The following is a 24,372-nucleotide window of genomic DNA, read 5'->3' as shown; positions in this document are numbered from 1 at the left end:
TGGATCCCCATCTTGCTGTTTTCTACCTCTTGCATCTCTACCATATGCCCTCCAGCATCTCTGGCTTTTGACTGTGGACAGATTCTCAGAGTCAAGGAAAATCCTCACTGAAGTTTATCAGAGGATTAAAGCAGGTGATCTTGTCAACTCTGCCACCATGACTGGGAAGCAGAGGGGAGGGAGGAATATGGAGGCTACTCACACTCCTCCTTGTATTTCTTCACTGTGCTCTAGGCCTGATCCTAGAGGGAGGCAGAGATGTTGGAAGCCCAGGATTTGCCCTCATGAAACTTTCAGAATTGGTCTAAGATACTATTTCTCTGTCTACTTCATAGTTGCTCAATTCACCATAGCCAGATTGTGGAACCAACCTAGATGTCCTTCAATTGATGAATGGATACAGAAACTGTGGTATATATATATATATACAATGGAATATTACTCAGCCATAAAGAATGATAAAATTATGGCATTTGCAGGCAAATGGATGAAATTGGAGAATATCATGCTAAGTGAGATAAGCCAATCTCAAAAAACCAAAGGATGAATGATCTCGCTGATAAGCGGATGATGACACATAATGGGGGGTGGGAGGGGTTAGTGTTAGGGTTAGGATTAGGGTTAGGGTTAGGATTAGGGAGGGGGACAAGAATGGAGGAAGGAAGGACTGTATAGAGGGAAAAGAGGGGTGGGAGGGGTGGGAGGGGTGGGGGGGAAGGGAAAAATAACAGAATGAATCAAACAGCATTACCCTATGTAAATTTATGATGACACAAATGGTATGCCTTGACTCCATGTACAGAGAAACAACTTGTATCCCATTTGTTTACAATAAATAAAAAAAAACTTGTATTGAGAAAAATAAAAAATAAAAAAAAAGATACTATTTCTCTAACCATTTATCTCAATGCATCATCCTGACAAGGCTATGACATTTCCAGTACCCATTCATACAGGGAAGAACCAAGACTCATATTGGAGATTTACAAAGGAATGTCAAGTCATACCTGCTCTTTTTTAGATCTTGTGGTCTTCTCATAGACTACCCTGTGTGTATACTGGGAAATGGTAGACGGTGTCAATAGGGGGATAGATAGTAGATGTCACATTGAGAAACAGATAGGCAGGTCATCATGTCAAGCTCCTTATTCAAGATCTCTAATTTAATTCGGTCCACACAAAGTTGACCCTCTAAACTAGCACCTTTCCTGGCATTGAAGACATTTTGAGACTCTGTAAGAGAAGAAGACAAATGAAGAAGTTCTTGTTCATTGGTAACATCATCTCTACTTTGAGATGGATCTATCCCTTCATAACAGAAGTATTTATTGAGCTTCCTGTGTGTGCCAGGCCCTGTTCCAGGCATGGGAGACCTCACACATGAGCCCGTGATGCTGTGGAGCAGAACAGAAAGGCACCAACCCACTCCTAGGCTGGAGTCATGTGATTCCTTTTGTCACAAGCTTGCCAAGAAACCTAATTACACTTTGGCTTTTAGATACGTCTGCCTTTGGGGAGAGAATGGGCTGGTCACATGGATTTCTCACATTCCTGCCCATATGACTGTTCATTTCTCAATTAAAATTAATCAACTGGCACTTAGCCAGGAGAGTGATCCCTGACCATATAGACTTCAGTTGCTGATCCCTCGCACAGTTACCTCTCACTGTACAATTTCATTTTTTAAGGAAACAATTGTCATCTAGCATGAAAACAGAGGCCTCTGTCGAGAACAGAAACGGGAGTTTGTCAGACTTTTATGATAGTTCCTTGATGGATGACATTTGCTCTTTCTAGTTTTGTTTGCTTTCTTCTTTCACCTATTTTAAAAATATACCATCACGTTGGATTTTATGCTATAAGTTGCTTTAAATCATTTCTGGAACAATTGCTTGTTTCAAACCCTGGTTTCTCCACTTAAAAGCCATGGAGCTTGAGGAATTTATTCCCCTGTGACACGAGATTAATGCCCACTTCACAGCATGGTGGCAAGAAATAAATAAGATAATGCATAAAGTAATTAGCACTGTGAATACACTGAGTATATTTTAGTTGTCATTATCATCATCACCATCATCATCATTTTTAAGGGAGACTATAAATAAGTATGTATGTGCATATCTATGAGCGCTGCCTGAACAGGTTGGGAAATGCACCACAGAGGAAGTAAGTCTTGAGAGATATTTAAAAGATAATTGAGGATTCTTAAAGTGCCCGGATGGAGAAGGGCATTTCAGTGAAGAGGAACAGCAAGAACAAATCCTCTGATGTGAAGTCGAGGCAGATTCTGGGAATTGTGAGCAGATCCAAATGATGATGGCAGCAGAGGACAACAGTTGGGGTCCCTGCCTTCCTGGGGTTCCAGACCAGAGGTTGGCTTGTTCATCCTCCAGAGCATTTGCTCTCAAACCACAGTGTGCCTCAGGATCATTGAAGAGGCTAGATTTGAAAATGAAGAGTCCAGGCCCGGCCCTAGAGATTCAGATTCATTAGGTACAAAACAGGGTCAGGGAATCTGAATTTTTAATTCTGATGAAAATGGTCCTCAGGTGCTTCTTGGAGAGACCCTGCTCCACACCTTGCTGCCATCTCCTAGCTGTAGCCCCAGACACACACACAGGCACACTTACACACACGCATAGACACATGCCAAACCTTTCCTCCTCCCACCTTATCCCCAACTACACCAAAAGGTCCAAGATCAGTCCAGAATTTTCTGAAGGGCCTTTTTCATCATGTTTTCATCTCCCAATTCTGCTTCTCCACAATCATTGCTCCTGCCAGGGAAATACACAATCGTGACACATACAGTGAACACAAATATTGTTTTAATCTTATGGCTCCTGTTATTACAAGTACCTGGGCAAGTTCTCCATGTAAATACAGGGTGAGGTCAGGACTTGGAAAGCCAAAGAGGCGGAGTGGTTGAATGTGGTGCCAACAAAGAGGTTCCTGCCTCCAATCCCAAACCCATCTGACCTCTCTCTCCATCTCTCTGCAGAGAGTTGTCTGCACTGCTGGTCTCAAGTGGTATCCTCATCCTGCTCTGATTCACTGTGTCAAAGGCTGTGAGGTGAGTCACAGGAAAGACTCCTCAGATCCCGAGAAATAACTGTAATGTTGTTATTGCTATGTTTATGATGGCTACCATTTACCGTTCCTCCTAAGGGTTGTGAATATCCGTTTTGCAGACTTCTTACAGGGATTAGCCATCCCATTTTACAGATGCTGCAGTTGAGGCACAGAAATAGGAAGAAACATATTCAAATTTGCAGTTCATAGATAACAAAGCTGGCATTCCAAGCTAGGCCTTTCTGTCTCCAAAGCCTGTGACCTGCATAATATTGGTTCTGTAAGAAAGGAAAGGAGGGAGGCAATATTGATTTAGTATTTCTATTATACCAGGAATTTTATCATTACCACATCTAGCCTTTATAGAGCCACATGAGGCAGTTTTTCTCATTTTCATTTTATTCTTGACAGTTACTTGCAGATCAGTTCCTTCTGCCCCACATCTTCGTGTTCACCCATTCTTCAGCTTCAGATGTCTTAGACCCACTGAGCTGAAATGGAAGAACCTTTCAGACCCTTGAATTCACAGTCAAACCTTTCCCTAAGGCTTGGAAGCAGGAGACCTGGACCTGTGTGCCAGTCAAGCTTAGAGGTGGCAGGTTCTTGGGACATGGATATGTTCTCAAGGGAGGGCTATCCCTGAAACCCAAAGATCTTTCTATGCATCACTCTGCCCCTCAAGATTCTTCTCAGATGGAACTGAAAAGGAGGCTCAAAATCTCTTCCAGAAGGATGTCCATATCTCCATGAGTCTCCCTAGAGCCCACCTAGGAAAATGCAGGTGAAAGGGACGAGATCACACCATAGAAAATATGCACTTGATGGAACTCTTAGAAAGTCGGAACCAGAAAACCTCTTACAAATCAAACTTAAAATTTGATTTTAAAAGATGGGGAAATGGTGACTTAGGCAAAGGCCAGGTCCAAAATTGGATGGATCCCCAAACTGGAAAGGATCTTAGCATGATCTAGCTCTACTCATTTTTTGTATGGACTAGAAATTGAAGGCCAGAGAGGGGACGGACTGGTCTGTTTTTAAACAGCATGACAACTGCAGAGCCAAAGCGTGAACTTGGGGCTCCGACTTCCAAGCTGCTGCTTTTCTCTTCCACTAGGCTCCCTCCTGCCATGAGCCATTCCCTGGTCTGTAAGTGTCATGAGACAGTCTCTGGACCACACACCTCCTTCGGTGTGTGTGGCAGCGCCTCAGGGCACTGGACATTGCAGTCTTGAAGAACTGCCACTCTTCCAAGCTTCAGCCAGGAATGGCAAAAGCAAGATTTTGTGGCTGTTGCTTTTCTCCATCTCTCTGGATAAGCCCAGCATTTTTGGAAAAGGCAGCTTGAGTTAACCTGGGCACCCCTTCTGCTGAGTCGGCAGCCCGAGCAACCCGTGTGACAGCAGAATTCGATCCCTCCTTTGACTCAGCAGTGAGGCCCAAGAGACCCTCACCTGTCAGGCTCTGAGCCTGACAGCGATGCTTATCACCTTTGCCCTTGCAAGTGCCCCTGGCCTTCTCCTTTCCTCCTTGGCTAAGAGGTAACAGTTTGTGCCTTCTTAAGGGCTGAAAATAGGCTCAGAAGAGGAATAAATTCTGGGAGCAAGGAGGAATCATCTAGCCTTCAGTATCCCTGAGCCCTTCTCCTCTGCTCCTTGTTGTGCTCAAAGTTGATCCTCACTTGTCCATCAAAGCTTCACTGAATGCCTATTTTATGCTAGTCACTCATCTAAGTTCTGGAAATACAATGGTTTTATTCAAGTAAAAATAGTAACTACACTCCTGCTGAGTCACCTGTGATATCTTTCTGTCCTTCACCCATCCATTCATCCATCATTTTATTAAATAAACATTTACTAAACATTGATTTGGTAAAAGTTTTGCTCAAATCACTATTTTGCTAGGAAATCTAGGGAACAAAAATGAATGGCTCTTATGCTTTGTAAATAAAATAAACAATTAAAGAGAGACTCACAGTAAATAAAGTAGACAAAGAGAGAATTCTAAAATGATATACCAAGACTATAACCAAAGCAAGGACAAGAAGCTGCAGAAGCACAGAGCACCTGGGGGTGATTTAGGGAAGGCATTTTGGAGGAGCCATATTTGAACTAGATCTTGACAGGTTGTTTTCCTGAATGCCTCACATAAAAGTAGGGGGAAAAAAAGTAGCAACAGGAGAAATAGCAGTGATAGGAGAAATCTCTAAGCAGCAGATTTTCTCATGCTGTTCCTTGTCTCTGGAAAGTCTCCCTCCTCCACCCCCACCTAATTAACTCCTACTCATCTTTATCATCTCAGCTGAAATGTCATTTCCTCAGGGACACCTTTACTGATCTCCCTGCCTAGATCAAATGCTTTACTTTAATAGTATCATGTACTCTCCTTCATAGCTCTTATCAGAGTTGAAACTGGCCAATTACATGTGTGATTATTTGATTAAGACTTTCTCTTCACTAGAATGTAAGGTCTAGAGGTGAAGGGGCTAGATATGTTCACTATTATGTCACTTTCTTTAGCACCATGTGTATGTAGTAGGCATGTAATAAATAGTGTTAAATAGAGGATGGATACGTGGATGGATGGACAGCTATGGCTACAGGAAAGGACACAGGGAAAACAGCAAGTAATGAGAATGGAGATTTTTTTCAGGAACTATATAAAACATAACCACTTTTACTTATAGTTTTTTCTTCTTCCTCCTCTTCTTCAGATCATTCACTACCAAGCCAGTTCCTTTCTTTCTAAAGAAGAGACCATTGGTCTCCTTCATTAGCCTGTCCATACACTGTATGAGGAAGAATACAAGAAACAACCCACTTGCAGACCTCCGGAGGCACAGGGAAAAGGAGAGAGTGTAGCCCTTATTGTTTGTTTCCCTCTGTTCTAAGATGAATACAATCCTGTGCTCATGATTGGAGTCACACAGCAGAGTCACCGCTGGGCTCTCAGCCATGGGCATGCTCACTACACACCTGGGCTCAGCACTTACTTATTCTTAACTCTGTCTTGCCAAGATATTGTTTAGACTCTAATAGGGAAGTAATGAGAGGGAATCTAGCATCTTGAGTTGGGGGCCACACTTTTTGGATGAGAATTTGGAGCAGAGATGCAGAATCCAGGGGTGGCACATGGGATGAACTCCTTCTGAGCCTGGTGCTCCCCTGAGCAGTCAAGATGGGAAGGAGAAGCCATTAGATCATAGTGATAAGCTGCAAGGGGATGAGCCTAGCTAAATGATGACATCGTCTTTCCCATCAGTGAGTCACAGAGCATCAGAGAACCATCTAGCACTCAAACCACAAAGGTTTCTAGGTGACTGGAGCAGAAAGTTGAACTGGATATGGCTCATGTTCTTAGGCGCTCACAGACTTGCATCTGCTATGAAACCATAAACAGCCAGAGAATATGGTGTGCTAAGTGTTGGGATGGACAACATACAGGTGGTAGGGGAGTCAAAGAGACACTTAGAACTTCCTCTAAGATGGCTCTGGCTTCAGATCAGTAATGATTTGATCCTGTCATCTTTTCTTCATCTTTGGAGCATCACAGGATTGGAAGAACACAGAGAAAAAGAAGAAAATAAGCAAATCAGGACCACCTAGAATATTCTAGAGTGGTGAAGGGTGAAAGGAAGATAAGGAACCAAATTAGATTAAATCACTGCTCTTTTTTCTGTCAGTGTAATTTTGACCAAGTCTCTTTCTTAGTCTGAGTCTCAGGGTCTCCATCTGTAAAGTGGGAATGGTAATGTCTCCCTCACATATGGTTTGAAGAAAAAGAAAAAAAAAAAGAAGCACTTAAAGCATGTGACATCATGGCTCATCATGGTAGTCACGCAGCAGAGTCCATCTGTGTTTCTCGGTTAGGGAATCCACCCATTAGGCACAGTTCATTGTGGCTAACTCCCATGGTAATGTAAATTCTTAACATTTTACATTTAAGATTGCTGAGCTGTTTTTGTGCAGGTTTTTAATTTATTTGCATCTATTTTATTATGAATTAAGTATTTAATTACTCACTACCAGGAAAAGTGGGGGACGTGAGCTCCGATTTTTTTATTTCGTCAAGTACAAGGAGCCCTCTGTGTCAGAGAGGAGAAGTGATCTGTCCTGTGACTTGGTATACCCCAACTCACAAGAGTAGGTCGCTCCACAAGACAATAGTCCTTTGGGGAAAAGCATGGCAGATAAGAATGTTTATAAATAGTAAAAATGATAACTAGTCAAGAGGGTGTTGGGATTTGAAGACAGATAGGCACGCTGGACGTTTGTAAGATGAGAGGCTATGAAATGACAGAGAGGCCTCCGTGGAACCCTGAGGACAGCGTCTGCTCGCTCCAGGCTGATCGTGAAGCCTTGTTTCCTTCCTGTTTGTCTCCTCCTTTCTAGCCCTTCATGGGAGACAATTACTGTGATGCCATCAACAACCGAGCCTTCTGCAACTATGATGGTGGGGATTGCTGCACTTCCACGGTGAAGACCAAAAAGGTAGGCCAGGGTGGGTGCTGGGCAGCCGCCCCTGCACACCTCTGCAGCTTGCTGGCCAGGGTCACTCCTGCGTGCCAGGTGACCCACTATTCAGGTTGCGTTAGTGCTCTGTCTTCAAGCTCTGTCTCGCTTTATGTTTTATTCCTCTAGTCAGTAGCTGGGCTAATAGCAGGTACTGGACGATCTTGGCGGGTGTGGTCTGAGAGCTTAGAGTCAGCTATAGTAGCCAATAATCAAGTACCTTGAACAGGTGACCACATGTGCTATGAGGGTCCCGGTGAGGCCTTACGGAGGCCCTGCAGAGCAAGCTGTGTCTATACGTAAACTTGAGGGTTGAGGGGCAGGGGCAGGGAGGTGGCCAACAAGAGTGTCTGGAGATAGACAATTGGATGCAAAGTCCTAGAGAGAATTACATATTAGGGAATAGTGGTTGAAGTCTGGGGGGAGAGAGAAAATGCAGCATCCCCAACAAGGACACATGGCCTTAGAGCATTTTATCACCCATTTTGTTTTCCCACCTGTAGAATTGAGAGTGAAGGAGAGGTGGGTATCCTGGTCATGATTTTTTTCCTTTGCCATTGGGATGCACACAGGAGGAATTCAGTAAAACTGGAGCATTTGAGTGAGAGGCTTATCAACCACTAATGGAAAAGTGGCCACCTCTGTTTGCCTCCTGATTACAGTTGGCACCAGAGTTTGGGGATCCAACCAAGAGCTGAGGGGTGCTGAACTCATCCAGCCCAAGTTGAGAAGCATCCTTCTGGTGAATGAGTTAATGGGAAACTCTTTCTATGTTTACACTCATCTTTAAAGTGAGCTGAAAAGTCCTTCCATCTCAACCATCATTTGCTCTGGATCTTATTGTAAAAGTCAGGGAATTAAGTTCCTAAGACAGGAAAGGCAAAGAATCATAGCCAGTCTTGAATGAAGTGTTCCGTGTGATTATCTGACACAAACTTCTTATTTTATTAATGGGACAGCGAGGTCCATAAAGGAGGAATGATTTGTGCAAGGTGGCAGAGTTGAGCAATAAACCCAGAGCCAGTCTCCTGGCGCCCAGTTCATGGCCCTCGATATGCAACATTCTTCAGAGTTGGTTCCTTCAGGAAAGATGCTCTGACATGAAATGCAGGGATGAATAAGGACACACTCAAATGGGGGGACTGTTGCTGGTTGACAGATAAGAATGCTGGGGTTCTCTGGGATCTGTCAGTTCTGTGTAGCAACCTATTTTAGCATGCTTACCCTTTTCTTCAAGGTTTTGATTTTGGTTTTTATTGTTTGATAGAATACTGAAGGCATACATTTTCTGTACAGGAAAATAAAATTTGCTTTCTATTAAAAATGTTATTGTTTTTCCTAATTATGAAACAGTATGTATTCTATCCTTTGGCAAGTCCAGAAAGAAGAGAACATTTATTGTCCTAAAATCCAAAGATAACCTCTGCTTTCTTTTTGGCATATTTTGCATTTCTTTTGGGTGTATTTTCTGTGTATTTTGTTAAGTTGAAGATGTGTGTGTGTGTGTGTGTGTGTGTGTGTGTGTGTGTGTGTGTATTGCTGCATTTCTAGATTGGGATCTTGTTTTATTTGGTTTTGTTGACTTAGCACAGCAAATCTTACACTTAAGAATTATGTAATATTGGTGTAAACTTTCTGACTGCACTTTTTCTGTATTATTGCTTATTATATATGGTTGTGATTACAGTAATTTATTTGCTTCCAGTTTTATTTTTAATTTTTTGGTTATTTCAGTTTCTTACAATTATAAATAATGGTGCTCACAAACATCTTTGCACATAAATACTTGTTTCTTTACAATTGATCCTTAGAATTGAAATGACTCAGATAAAAATTATAAGCATTTTTACAGCTCTTGAAACCTATTTCCAAATGAATGTGTACCATAGTTATCCCTATTTCATTTTATTGGAGTAGGCCATTTTTGAAAATGAATGGAAAATGAAGTTTGTTTTATGTAGACGTTTCTGTGGAATTAGTACCATCTTAAACTATTAGTAGGAAACAATACCTCTGAGTAAGATAATTTCCCTACCTACTGCCACTTATATACTAAAATATGAAAATAAAATAAAAACTGGAGTTTATTTTGGGTGGGACATCCTGAAATATATTACTCTTTTTACAGTATGTGTAGTAGGAAGACAAAGTCTTGAGATTGAAGTGTAGACTCCAAAATATTGTAGTAACTTTGTTTCCAAAGTGTGGGTGTGTGTGTATGTATATATATTTGCCATTTTTTACTCTGTTCTTGAACTAGGATCAGCTGCAACAATTTGAGACTCCAGGGTTCTGAGATCAGCACTACCTCTTTACAAAGCAACCCCTTATTATAAATATAGTTTGAAATTTTTGTCTTAAAAGTTTCTCATCTTCCACTTTAATCTTCTTTCCATTGGCCAACGCAGCAGAAGGCTGATGGCCAGCCTTCCTTCCTCCAGCGAGATGAATGTACACTGAGCATCTCTATGGGCCCAGTTCTGAATCAGCTGTGTACACCTGGTGGGTTCCAGACAGACACAGCTGCTGCTTTTGTGAGACTTGCTGTCTACAAGGGGACCTGATATCAAGCAACAAGCTATATGACCATGCATTCATTCACCTTTGTGGGAAAGACAATGAAGGAGAAGTCTGGGACTTTAAGGAGAATAGTGTGAAGGGCAGAGAAAGCTTCCCTAGGAAGTGACATGTACATTGGAACCTGAAAGAGTAGGAGATTTTCTGGTGAAGGTGAACATGACTTGGGGCAGCAGGAGAGAGCCTTTTAGCGTTGCACATGAAGCATGTCTTAGATTTAAGGCTCTCTTGTGGCAGATTCAACCTTGTTCTAGTTATTTCAGTTGCCCACAGGGGTAGAGGGTTTCTCAGATTTGAGATTCCTGGACATCTGAGTCCTGAAGAAGAAAGGAACCTCAATATAAAATCACATTTCCAATCATTTAAATTTCCCAGTGTGACTTCTAAATAAACTTCAACGTCTTGAAACTTTTCTCCTTCTTCTTGGACTCAGCTACTCCCTGCAGTAGACTGGTTTACAGGTGATAATAGGCAGAGAAAATCAATAATAACCAATGCTATGTGGACTGCCATCTGTGTCAGACACTCTGCTGGACACTTGGACTCCATTATCTTCTTTAGTTTTCCATCAACTCTGAGAGATCAACGATATTACAAATTTGGGTAGACAAATTTGGGCTCAGAATCCTTCTGGAACTTTCCCAAGTTCACTTGGCTCAGTGACTGGTGAAGCTCAAATTTGAATGCAGTTTTGTCCGACTCACAAGTCCCGCTCTTTCTGCTACACAGGACTGAGTCTCAGAAGTGGAAAGAACATGTGAATAGGACTTTGTCTCTGGCGCACCTGGACATGGCCTCTCCAGTTCTGACTGGAGATGATCCACTGTGAACCCAGACTGCCAGGGAATTTGGACGTGGGTTCCCTCCCCATGGCAAAGAGAAAAGCAGCTTTTCCCAGCAGCAAAGAAAGGGTGGAGGTAGATGAGGCTCCTCCCTTGCCAGTCACCCCTGTTATCCAGACAGCCTGCACAGGAGCTTCGCCTGGGTGTCCACAGGGCAGGAGAAAGTACTGGTGTCTGAGTCCAGCTTCCGTGCTAGGAAGGGTCATGGGGGAGGACAGCACTTCTTCTCATCCTTCTGCCCTTACCTGTGGGTCCTATTTAACTTCTCCTTGTCCCCTTGGCCCCAACCCTATATCACAGGAAACTGCCTTCCTCTGAGCATCCAGGCTGGCACTCAGAAACTCACCCATAGGGCAGATAGACTTCACGCGCCCTCCTAAATGACAAGCATTCCATTAGGGGAGCACCGTGTGCTGATTTGCTAGATCTCTGTGCACATTGTCTCACTGAGACTCCAGAACAGTCTGGCATGTCAGAAAAAAATGAGACTCAGAGAGGTGGAATCATTTGTACAAAGTGACAGAGCTATGTGTGGGATTTAGGATTTCCTAAGTCCAAACAAATCATAATAGCTAGTATTTATTGAAAGCTTACTCCTTGCCAGGCAGTGTTAAATGCTTTTTCATTTCATTTCATCAGCACAGTAGCCCTGGTGTAGATGTTGTCCTTTTATCCTTCTGTTATAGATGATGAAACTCTCTTCAAGAGCTAAGGCCACCCAGCCAGTAAAAGTGGAGCTAAGATGCAAATCCTGAGTGTTTAAACCACACAGCACCAGCCCCTAAGCTCTCTGAACATTTCATTACAATGGGCTTAAATCTCATTTGAGCATCTTGCTTTTCCCCTGGTAGGTGAGCTTCTTGAATTGCAGACCTCCTGGAACAAAGTGTTGGTATGAACTCCAGGCTAGGGTTAAACTCTCAGCACCTTCTCCTAGACTTCCTTCTTGCCAGCTTTCTGCCTAAGTCTCTTCCTGGTCCCTCGGGCTGGAGCCTCCCAGTTACTTGGCCTAGCATGATGTCTGTCTGCTCCCCCCATTCTTCCTGCCCTGTTTGTGCAGACACCAGCTGTTCTCCACATCCGACTGTGGAGTGATCTGGGCCCTGCTGGCAGACAAGAGCAAGACAGTGCAGGAAACCCCGTCTGGCAGGGGTGTCCAATTTCCCACCCAGACACCTGCCTGCAGTGCAAGGCAGACAGGAAGGGGCAGGGCTTAGATTCTTAGAATGTCGGTTTATTATTTTCTTACTGGAGTCTCAAACACAGAGCAGATTTTCTTAACAGTTGCTCCAATGACGTTTCTTCATAACAACAACAAAACTCAGTTCATTGTTGGAATCATGCTAATTAATCGAGTATTGGTGGTGTGAGGGAGGAAGGGGAAATGTCCTTAACATAGTCAACATACCGAGGCTTTCTAAGGTATGGGGGCCTGGAATACTTGTTGCAGGTGACTGCTAAGGGACTGATTCTGGAATATGTCTAGGGCGTTGGGGTGCTTTAGTCAGCTTTTTCGCTGCTAATGGCTGCAAGATCTCACAGAACAATTTTAAAGGAGGAAAAGTGTATTTGAGGGCTCACAGTTTCAGAGGTCTTAGTCCACAGAAGGCCGGCTCCATTCCTAGGGGCTCGAGGTGAGGCTCAACATGGTGGCAGAAGAGAGTGGCAGAGGGAAGCAGCTCACATCATGGTGATCAAGAAACAGAGAGGGTTCATCACCAGATACAAATATGTATCCGAAGCTACACCCCAATTCCCACCTCCTCCAGCCATACCCTAACACTTCAGTGACCACTCAGTGAATCCCTATCAGGGGATTAAATCACTGATTGGGTTAAGACTCTCACAGCCCAATCATTTCTCCTCTGAATCTCCTTGCATTGTCTCACATGTGAGCTTTTGGGGGACATCTCACATCCAAACCATAACATGGGGTGTGGACCTAGTCCTGTGGCTTTTTCACTCTGTGACTGTGGAAAGACCCAACTCGCCTTGGGTTCTTATCTCATAACATTTGGATTAAATTCATGGCTAAGGAGTCTTCATATGACTTCTTGGGTGAGGTGATCAATGAGGGGGAAATCGAAGGCTACTTAGAACTGAGACTATAGAGAAGAAAAGATAATCCCACCAGCACATGTCAGCACAGAATGGCACATCCAGTTCATAACACAAAGTGTAGGTCTCCCGTGCTAACTTGCCAAATCTGGACACCCTACCAAAGTGAGAACATGATTTATTAGGAAAGGACATTATACTCAGTGTCCTCCGTATTGGCCTAAGGAGCCTAGTGATTCCGCTAGATGTGGGAAGATAATCCAAATCATTAGATGGAGAGCAGCCTTCTTAGCTGAGTAGACCATGGGCCACATTGACAAAGGGCTGGGGATGGAGATATGCAATCATATGATTTGATCCAGCAGCCAGAATAGTCCTTCTGAATCAAGTCAGATCATATCACACCTCTGTGGAGTCACGCAGAGCCTCCCCACTTTACTCAGAAACACACCAGTTCTCCCAGTGGCCTACAAAGCCCAGTGTGCTCTGCCCACCATGGCTCAACTCCAGTCCTCTGGGTGCTGCTGCCCCTTGCACAGCCAGGCATCCCTTACCCTGCAGTCTTTGTCATTGGCTGGTCCTTTGTCTGTGGATACTCTTTTCCACTCATGACTCACTCCCTCACCTCCTCTAAGTCTTTCCTTGTGTGTTATGTTCTCAATGAACCCCACCCTAACCACGTACCCCACATCACCCCTAGCACCCCCACACCTATGTGTCATGTCTTCTACTTTTTTCTTCCTTCGCCAACACCATGTTGATGAGGTGGTGATAATGATGGTGATGATGATGTTGATAATGTTGAGGTTGATAATAACTTTTTAAGACAAAAAGGTTAGAATCCTTCATAGGATCAAGGTAAAATGTATTTATTATCTGTGATCAGACAACTCATATCCCTATTAATGCTGGAATGAAATTTTCATGAGGACAAGAAAGTACATCTCTTTTGCTCACTGATGTATTCCAAGTTTGATTGTGTGTCACTATTTCCTGTCCCATAGGTAGGTGCTCAGTACCCATAAATAAACCCTTGTTGAGTGAGGTGAAGTGAGGTAGCCCCTGATCTGTGCTCAATGCTGTGTAGGTCTTGGTCTGGTCCCAGCTATGCTGAGTTTATGTTGTGGATGAGCAGCTGGACATTTGGAGTGTAGTATGAATGGAGACACAGCAGATGAGAAGGGTCAACAGAGCAACACCAAACTAAGTTACAACCTCTCCGGAAGGTCTTGTCCAGGTGAGGGGAGTAGGGAAGGAGCAGAGATGGGGCACAAGAAAGAAGAGTGTTTCTGGTAAAGGGAATAGTCTGTGCCAGGGCCCAGGTATCAGCCCCAAGAATATTAGTCCCAAGAATGGCTAGAGCATTGGACACAGGGAAGGGATGACAGGTGAACCTTGAAGGATAATCAAGGATTTTTGTACTTTGACTAGGGAGTCTACACTTTCTCAAAAAAAAAAAAAAAATAGGGACATTTACAGACTATTTTAAGCACAGAACCAGTCTAGAGGATCCCAGAAGGCTTCCTGGGAGAGGAAGTAGATTCGTTCAACTTGGAGGATCAGTGAACGGTAACAGGCAGATAGCTCAGCAGACTAGACTAACTCCTCCATGCACAACAATCACTGACCTCAGAAATGCTATAGCTCCCTCCCTTTTAAGGTGTAGCTCTGTTTTTTATATGTATGAAGAAGACATCCATCTTTAGCATTATGTTATGAGAGAATCCACCCTTTTATCTTTTTTTTTTCTTTTTTGCAGTGCTAGGGATCGAACCCAGGACCCTGTGCTTGTAAGGCAAGCACTTTACCAACTGAGCTATCTCCCCAGCCCCCACCCTTTTATCTTGATAAAGTTATCATCACCATAACCATTATCAACATAACCACCACCACTACAGTTAACCCCATTGTCAATACCACCATCACCATCAATGCCACCACCATCACCACCACCGTAACCATCAACAACACCATCACCATCAACACCACCCTCACCATCACCATCACAATCAGCATCACCATGACCTTTATGACCACCACCACCACCACCACATCATTGTATTTATTGGATATATATTTTATGGCATACACTGTCCTGAGTGCTCTAGGTGAATTTTGTACTTTATGCAAAACAATTCTACATGATAGGACTGTTATTACCTCCATTTTGCAGACAGAGAAACTAGAGTCTGGAAAGGGAAGTAACTTGGGTGGTAGCATATGTTAAGTTAATAACAAGGCAAGGAGTCAAACCTGTCTCCTTCTCATCTGGGCCACTTTTCTCCTCTTCACCCATGTGTTGCTCCACTTTATCCTCATTCCTCCACATGAACACTTTACCCATAGGCAGACAAGCCACTGTGCTTACTAATTGCACCATGCCCTAAGCCAGACACCATATCCACCCTATCCAAGAAACTCATAGACAGTCTTTGTACTTCACGTCTTCATCTACGTGACCTCCATAAGTTTCTGTGTGTGCTGTGGAGACCCTGAGATGCAGGCAGTGAGGTGACTTACCCAAGTACCACAGCCAGCAAGTGGCAGAACGAAAGCTTTCTGACCATCAGCACAGGATGCCTCCTGTTTCCCAGAACACACACACCCTTCTGTGCTTGGTACCTCCCTGTTGAGTCTGAGTCAGAATCCAGCCCCTACCTGTCTCCAAGTCCCAGACAAGACCTGCAGTCAGCCTTGTGGTGCATTTGTCTAAGCTGCATTCCTGAACCACTCACACATGGAGGGAGGTGTTAACCTGGACAGCTCACCCCAAGGGAGAAACCCATGTGCCTGCACACCATCTCTAGCCCAGAGGAAAACAGGACAGAATTCTGACCTTGAGTAACTGACCTGGGCTTGTTCACAGAGCCCAGAGTGAGTGGCCAAGCCATTTATGGCTCAGCCTGGCCACACAGTGCTGGGAATCTCCAGATGTAAACTAGTCATAGTGGAGTTCCGACTCTCTGTGGTAAGTGTTTATGGGAGGCCATCTGGAGGACTAGGTGGGAAACCGTTTGGGTAGTCAGGGAATCAGGCTCCAAACTGACTTCAGCAGGATGTGATCTTCCCTGTATGCCTTGTTTCTTCCTCTGTGGAGAGAAGATCCTGACTCCTGCTCCTCCTGCTTCTGGGGGATGGTACAGAGGAGTGATTACACACATGGATGCAGATTCCCGGCCACCTGCCAGTCAGTCGGCTCACCTCTTTGCATCTTGGTTCTTCTAAGATGTAAAACACAGATAGTAAGAATACTTGCCTTATTGGGATTACTGGGAAGAGTGAATGAGATAATGCACATTTTGCTTAGCTCAGTGCCAGGCACATCATAAGGGAGAAAGGTTGTTGGCCATTAAGGCAGGTTGTTAGGAAAAGGCCTTCTTTTCATTCTCACTTGCTGAAAAGTTTTGTGATTGAAATGGGATTTAGAATCCTGCACCATCAACCTACTGACTGGTGCTGAGGCTCAAGGCAAGTTGTAAAAATATCCTGAAGCCCAAATTTCCATGCCTTCAAAGTGTGTTGCTAATCCTGATAGCCTCCCCATGCTTGTGTAGTCCGTGAGCTGGTATATGGAAGTCACCTGGCCTTCGGGAGGCCCCAAGAATTGCTAGTTTGTGTTCATGGTTCGACCTGCACAAACAGGCTTCCCAAAGTCTCTTCTCCACCAACCTAGGGAATCTCCACCCTTCTCCTTGCAACTTTAGACCCTCCATCAGGGATGAACCTTGTGACAAGAGACAGCCCAAGCCAGGCTGTGAATGAACAAGGGGAAAGAAGGAGGCACCATGTGTTTCCTCCACATGGGACACTCTGAGAGCTGGAGGTGACATGATATCACTAACAGAACATGTTGAGACCTCAATGAGGACCTCAGTCTTACAGATGGGGAGACTGAGGTCTTCAGGTTGCCATATGACTAGCTGAAAGTCATATGGTCCCTATGTAGAGCCTACTAATGAATTCCAAACTACTAGCTGGTGCTCACTAAATACAACTCCACTTAAAGCATATAGAATAGACAAGGAGACTCTGGATCTACCTCCTCAGGCCAAAGCTTTTAGACTTTATCATAGTCTAATTGGGTTTCCCTCTAAAATGGCAGCAGGGCCTTGCTGGCCAATGATTTTGAAGAACTGGGGAAGGTGGAAACAGGAATAGACAATAGGGTTTGCAGGTAAAGCCCACATTTCTAATTTCTTTGTGTCCAGGGCTTGGCCTTCTACCTTTCTCAGACTGAGAAGGATTTTCAGTCAGTTGGAAACTTAGAGACACCGAAGTAAATTCTCATTACACATGTAGGAAAACTGAAGCCCAGAGAAGTAAGTTGTACTGAGTTACACAGCAAGTGAGTACAAGAGCAGGGGCTTCCTGACTAGTATTTTGTTTGAATGTTCATGCATTCATTTGATCTTACCTCAGTGGGTCCACTGAATGATCTTATATGGTAGACTGACTTCCACAATAGCCCCGGCCCCTGTCAAGTCTGAACTGGCATTCAAGTGAAGAAGCCATTCAGTACAAGAAGAGTGTAAAGATAGGGTGCTGTGATTTAGTATGAAGGCCATGGAGCCGTCTTTGGTCAGACCTGTGAGATGCTTGCGATAAGACAAGGAGAATGAAAAGGAGCTGACTGAGGAAGCACAGGCATGGCAGAAGAGTGCAAATGGCTAAAGACTTCAAAGTAAGAAAACATTTGGAGTACTCGAGGAACCTATGAATAAATAGTAAAACCCAGAGAATGAGGGGGAAAAGGAACCAGGTGAGGTATGAGAATTGGGTAGTGATCAGATGATGCAAGACCTTGAACTTGTGGTAAAGACTTTGGGTTTTATTATAAGAGGCAGAATTTTTTGAACATTTGCCGGTGTGAGATGCAGATATGATACTGTCTTTAATGGGTCCTTTTCAATAGGGAAGAGTTACAGTGAAGACATTAGAGGTAACTGGATCATTCTAGTGGTAGAATGTGAGCAAGGGCAGGAGAAGGGAATGCAAAAAGGGATGGGTGAGCTGAGGACAGAGAGAGGGACATGTCATGGAGGTGGGAGAGGGACAAGGGGACAGTGGGGAGGGAAGATGCTGAGATACGAGTCCTGAGAAATTCGACTCAGCACATATCGATCTGGCATTGAGCATCTCCCATGTGTTGGGCCATGTGCTGGGGTTTCTGCATGTTTCTTCTTGTTTTATTCTCACAACTATATGAAATATGGTGCTTTTAAAAAAAATTGCCCTTTTATAAATGTAGAAACTCACAGTCATGGCAGTGAAGAAATTCTCCCCAAATCGCTCAGCAAGTGTGAGGCAAGTGGACTTCAGTTCAGGCCTCTGGGTCGCCAGGGTGGTACTCTTCATATGCTAACTTGGTCACTGGAGTTTGACACGGCTCTGGCCTCAGTTTCCCCACATGGACCTGAAGAGTTTTCTCTCGCTCTCTTTTCCAGCTCAAAGTGCTATTCTTGAAAGTTCAAAGGTTGTGGGGAAATAATTCTAGAAGTTGTGGAAGAACATTGTAGATTTTAGATGGAATACTCCAGAATAATTCCCCAAAGTCATGGAAGTTGGAAGCTAAATGTCCTGAATTGGGAATTGTGAGCAATAAAAGAGAATCAGGCACCTACTAATTTAAATTGAAAAGAGAAACGAAGAGTAACATAGACATCCAGTACAAAGAGAGAGTCAGGGGGAGAGGAAGAAAAGAATGGAAATCCTTTCACTCTGTGGCTTAGGCTTTGAGAAAACAAGAATGAATAAGACATGGTTCCTGCCTCAGTAGCCACAAAATCTGTGGGAGGATAGATCTGGGAGAGAGAGGGGGTGGGGGGAAGGGGAGGTTCTATGTAAATATATATTTGTAAATGTCACACACATGTATATGTAAGCACTTGGTCTATGTTAAGCACTGTACTAGGTGTTTTTGTGTGTTATTTTGCATACCCCTTGTCGTAGTGTCAGGAGGTATGTGTGCATACCTTCATTGTTCCTGTTTAATGAATGCATTTACTGAGGCTCAGAGAATTATCACATGCCCAAGGTCACAACTTCAGTAGATAAAAGAGCTGGGCTTTAGATCTAAATCTTACTGATGTTCAGTCCTGCATTTCAAATCATTGCAAAATTTTAGGACGGGGAGAGGTGAGGAGCCAAAAGGGTGTGGAGAAAGAAGGAAGGAAAACAGGAGATTGAGAGCAAGAGCGAGAGCAAGAACGAGAGCGAGAGAAAATCAGGGAGGGCAAAGAGAAAGAAGAAAAAGGAGCTACATATAGAGAATGAGTCCGAAAGTGCACGAGAACAAGCGGGAGAAACAAAGATGCTCTCAGACACTGTGAGCACTTGAGACCCTGCCCAGGCAGGAGGCGAATGAGGTCATTAAATCCATCTGCGCAGATGGGGACCCTCTGGGGAAAGTTATAAGCAAATGTCATGATGCAATGAGGTGAAATCGACTTGCGTTGGTTCAGGCTGCGACTCCAGCAGGGGCTGCGCTGCTCTCTTTGGAAAGATAGATCATGTGCTGGGTGGGGAAGACGCTCTCTGTTGGGCTCTTCCTTTCAGTTTCTAGGAAGGCAACCTGGCCCAAGGTCACAGAGCACATAAGGGAGAGACTAGGAACCAGAACACAGGCCTCTCGCTTTTTCTCATGCTAAACCTGCTTCAGAGGTCCTTGAGATAAATTTTGTTCAAAACGTATTTGAATGTAAATTATATCCTGTTCAGGATTTCAGCCTAGGCCCAGCTACCCATGTGGACATCAGGCATTAGTTAGGCTTTCTTCTTCATCATCACTTTTTTTTTTTTTAAACCAGAGATTGAACTCAGGACGCTTTACCAGCCCAGTTTTTTATTTTTAATTGTGAGATAGCATCCCACTAAATTGCTTAGGGCCTCACCCATTTGCTGAGGCTGGCTTTGGAATTTGCAGTCCTCCTGCCTCAGCCTCCCAGGTGTGCATCACCACACCTGGCTAGTTTTTTTCTTAAAAGATAGTTCCACGTCCTTTATTTCCCTTGATCAAGATAATCCTACATATTAGATATCCCCTGGTACAATTATATTAACCACTGTTGGGCTAGTACATTAGTGCATTGTAATTTTCTGAACATGATTTCACTCAACCCTTTTAGTTGACAGTTGGAGCTTACTATACTACCTCTACACATAGGAGCCTGACTCTCGGAAGTGGCTTGTTTTTCTTTAAGTACCAGACAGATCTCTTATTACGTTGGGTGAATGTCTGTCCCTTTCTCTGCCTCAGTTCTTCATCAATGAAAGGGTGACTGTTGTTTGATCCTTTCTTAGAGAGTCTTAAAAAAGAGTTAGTATTTTCTTGTCTGCAAAGTGTTCAACACCTTACCTGTTATAACAGGCGCTTCTGCAAAGGGAACCTGCTAGGATAATGACCTTGGTGCTACTGATAAAAGTGATTGCAGTGCTAGTAAGAAGCAGAACCATGACAGATCTTGGATCTCCTGCTCCTCAAATTCAGTGGTGGTCCTCCTGCCCTGCACTGCCTCTCTGATAATTACTGCCTTAGACCTCACCACCTAATTCACTCCTTTTCTCTTTCCCTCTGCAGGTCACCCCTTTCCCTATGTCCTGCGACCTACAAGGTGACTGTGCTTGTCGGGACCCTGAGGCCCAAGAACATAGCCGGAAAGACCTCCGGGGATACAGCCATGGCTAAGGAAGGACGAGGAGTTTTCAAAGAATTCCCAACGCCAGGACCTACATCCCTTTGGTATTGATTTCACAGTCCGCTGCTCAATGGAATGGCCTCTCCACGCCAGGGATCCTTAGCACCCAACCGGTCTGCCTTTAATTTCACCCAGGAAGGACTCAGAGTGTGGCGAATGAACCAAGTCTCGCCATGTTGAATGATGGAATGGAATCCCATCCCAAAATCTGAGCTGGATTGCATATGCAGTGTGCAGTCCCAGAGCCTCCTAAAATTCTAACCATTTGTCACATGACCACAGCAAAAACATGTTCTGTATCTAGGAGTATGCACATCTGTGGTTAGTACACATGCATGCATACACACCCATACAAACATCTGTGTGAGGGCAGTTCTGGAGACTGAGCAGAAAGAGACTGGAACAAACTCAGTCTTTCCTTTCCCAAGCTCCTAGCCAACACTATTCTTGGGAGAAAGAGAGTTACAGAAACTGCTAAGACCAAGTACTGAGATGCCAAGATAGCTCACACCCCGGGGCTCGGAATATGTACCGCATGCACAATTGTGCAGTCCTTTGGGATTGGAAGTGAAATGTTCTGTGATCACTGACCTTCTAGGGAACTAGGGCCTAGGAAGAGGTAAAGATTCCAAGGTATGCAAAGCCTCCCCAATTCTTCTGCTGCCATGGGGATTTTACCCCAACTCAAGGGTTCGAGGCCAAGCTGGAAATGGCTTAGGGCTGCAAAGTCAAGGTATTATACCAGCCCCCCCGCTTGAGGCTTGAGGTCATATAAGATCCCTCCACATCCCACCTGTTACCCCGATCTTGCCTTGGGACCACATTTGCTGCTACTTTTCCTGCTGCTCTATCTTATACATTAAGTACCCCAAGATGGTAGAACTAGGTTAGGAAAAACCCCACACAACCAAACAGTCTGCCTTAAAAATGACCCTTGTTTTCCCACAGTTCCTCACTTAGCCCTTCTCCAAAAGAACAAAACCCTCATGGGCTCACATGGTGAGAAGTTAGGGACCTCAGATGCTGGAGCCCTCCTTGATAATCCAGAATGTCTAAGCCAGTGTTAGATTTTGTGATCAAGTGGAACAGTGTTAAACTTCTGGGATGTGGGAGTCACCCAGGGACTAGGAATTGTCAGTACTGTTCGGTTCTTATGTCTCTCCTTGTCTTCCTAGCCCTTCAGGCTAGAGTCGGCATTGGTCCTGAGACCCTCACTGTTGTTCTGAGTAGATAGAATTCTGGAACAGAGAATTGGACGTGATCAGTGGACTGTGTTCTACAGGGCAATCAGAACGAAGCGCAAAAGATCACAGCCTCAGTACCCAATGTGGTCATCAGGTTTTCTATATAATTTTCCAGCCATCAGGACTCCTTCCCAAACCTGTGAATGGACAACCCTTCCCTCTCTTCCATGTTTAGCTTCCAAAAGTTAAAAGGAAATCAGCCAATTGAACATGGAAGTCCCCACCTCTCTTAGGGCCTCTTTGCCTCTTTCCAGTCAGTTACCTGTCCATGCCCTTTGAAGTAGTTTGGGCAGATACTCATACAGGATGGAGAAATGGAGACAGTGGTTAAATCTAAAATATTTTCTGAAACCTGGAACTGGGAAGTAAGGAGATGGGGGTGTTTAAACTAATTATATCACATAGAGATTACTGTGAATCAAGTGATCTCAAGTCTAGTGAAGACAACCAACAAAAGCAAAGTCTAGGACAGAAATGGAAAACACCGGGCATATGTGCGGCCCCTCCTAATTCCTGTTTCCGAGGCAGGTATTATTAATCCATTATGTCCCCTTTTCCTATTGGGACCAAAAATAACTTCGGAAACTCTTATTTTATCACTCCCAACAGCAATTACCTGCTGATTAAGAACACTTAAAAAGGCATCTATTGGCCATCTGTGGTCTGTTATATTAAGAAACATATCTAGGTGCTTTTTGCACAGGTGCCCACAGATGCAGTGTGGAGTTTTTTACGAACTCTGAGAATGAATTCCAGAATGGAGAGGCTGCCACCACTGTGCAGGCCAAGCTCCAATCCTTTATATGTCCTCCTTTTAAAACCATATCGTCACATTTATATTGAGGAATTTTTTAATTACCAGGGCCAATCCTTAGCAAAAAAAAACCAAAAAACAAAAAACCCAAAATAGTAATAATAATAATAAGAATACTAGAAGAATTGGCCTTACTCTGTACCTGCTCCTTATCTTAGAACTCTTATCAACTCCTAGGGCCCCTCTCTTGCCCCAGATGAATTAGCAAACTGAGGTGTTCGTTTAGAAGGTCTGAGCTAAGAAAGGTAATAGGGCCAGCCCTTCCAGAGGCTAAATTCCACCCATAAGCAATAGAAAAAACTCTGAAAACCCAAAATGGCATTACTAATGATGGGACTGCGGGAACCATGGCGCAACCTCACCAGCTTCCCTTATGCCCGTCCTAGTCTGATTTCTACCTTCACTGTCGTCCATCCCCGGATTCTCCAAATGAGCACAGATTCCCAGAAGCTGGCGCTGTCCTCAAATCCTCACATTCACTTGAGTCCTCTGGGTAAAGACCCACCCAGACTTCTCCTTACCGTCATTCAAAGTCGTTCTGTGCAGAGTACATTAGGCAAAAGAGGCTGCTCGATTGGTGACCAGCCACATGAAATGTGTAATTAGACTCTTCTCCAACCTTCCTGGAGGCATCGGCTCTATTGGTGCAACGCAGTGCACTGATTCCCAGTTCCATTTCCTCCCTGGGAATAAACTCCTTGTCACGTCCCTTTAGTCATCTGCTTGGGACAATGGCGTACTTGTGAGGAGGTGACTCTGAGGCACTGTTATATATCCACAGTTCAGGGGCCCTAAAACACTTAGGAGTTCTGCATCCAAAGAAGTATTAGCCTGTTAGCAGCAAGAAAGAGAAGGTGAGGGGGACAGTTCTCTAAGCCTGTCCCGGGAAGTCTTTCCAAGCCACACCTTAACTGCCTGCCCGGAAGACTTGCATTATCCCCAAATTCTGTGCCAACAATCTCATAGGGAATCCAGTCCTCGGAAGTCAGTTTGGGTTGGTGAGTGGGGTGTAAAGGAAGGGAGAGATTAACATCAATAGCAGACCTTTGGAGACGGAGGGTATCAGCTGCTACTTTTGGCTTCAGCACATTGGGTCACTGCCTAAATAGTTCTCTTGGTCTTATTCCCACCTTGGCCAATGCTTAAATGTTATTTGTTGAAAATAATTCTTTGAGACAGATTTCAGCTACCTCCCTTCCAGGTTTGATTTAACTTGGTTGTAACTGTCAATTTGTTATAGGTCTTACCTGTGTTTAAAAAGAAATAAAGAAAAAAAAGAAAGAAAGTAAGTAAGTAAGAGGAAGGAAGGAAGGAAGGAAGGAAAGAAGGAATGGGGGGAGGGAGGGAGGGAGAAAGGGAAGGAAAGAAACTATAAAGTCAGGTTAACAGTTTTGAGGTTTTGTGTTTTTTGTTTTTTCTGGAACTACTTCAAGTGAGAAAATATATAGAAATAATTGATGGCGACAGAGCTGTACAGATAGAAATTAATAGAAAACAATTACATTAAAAGGAAATAAAATGCATGATTAACAACTAAGAATAAAACCCGATTTTTATGTTTCT

At 44.0% G+C, this 24,372-nt stretch overlaps 1 protein-coding gene across 1 annotated transcript in view; it reads left to right on the top strand.

Annotated features, from left to right (window-relative positions):
* Pappa (pappalysin 1) overlaps window positions 1–24,110 on the top strand; it is a 232,457-nt gene extending 208,347 nt beyond the window's left edge. Inside the window, exons 20-22 of the mRNA XM_047524822.1 lie at window positions 3,002–3,073; window positions 7,461–7,559; window positions 20,634–24,110. Of these exons, the coding sequence (XP_047380778.1) occupies window positions 3,002–3,073; window positions 7,461–7,559; window positions 20,634–20,741 (279 nt within the window). The 3' untranslated portion in view covers window positions 20,742–24,110. The remainder of the gene's footprint in view (window positions 1–3,001; window positions 3,074–7,460; window positions 7,560–20,633) is intronic.
* The last annotated feature ends 262 nt before the right edge of the window (window positions 24,111–24,372 follow it).

Source organism: Sciurus carolinensis, chromosome 14, assembly GCF_902686445.1.
Source record: "Sciurus carolinensis chromosome 14, mSciCar1.2, whole genome shotgun sequence".
Lineage (NCBI taxonomy): Eukaryota > Metazoa > Chordata > Mammalia > Rodentia > Sciuridae > Sciurus > Sciurus carolinensis.
The sequence above is the reverse complement of the archived record's forward strand: the minus strand, read 5'-3'. Positions and strand labels throughout refer to the sequence as shown.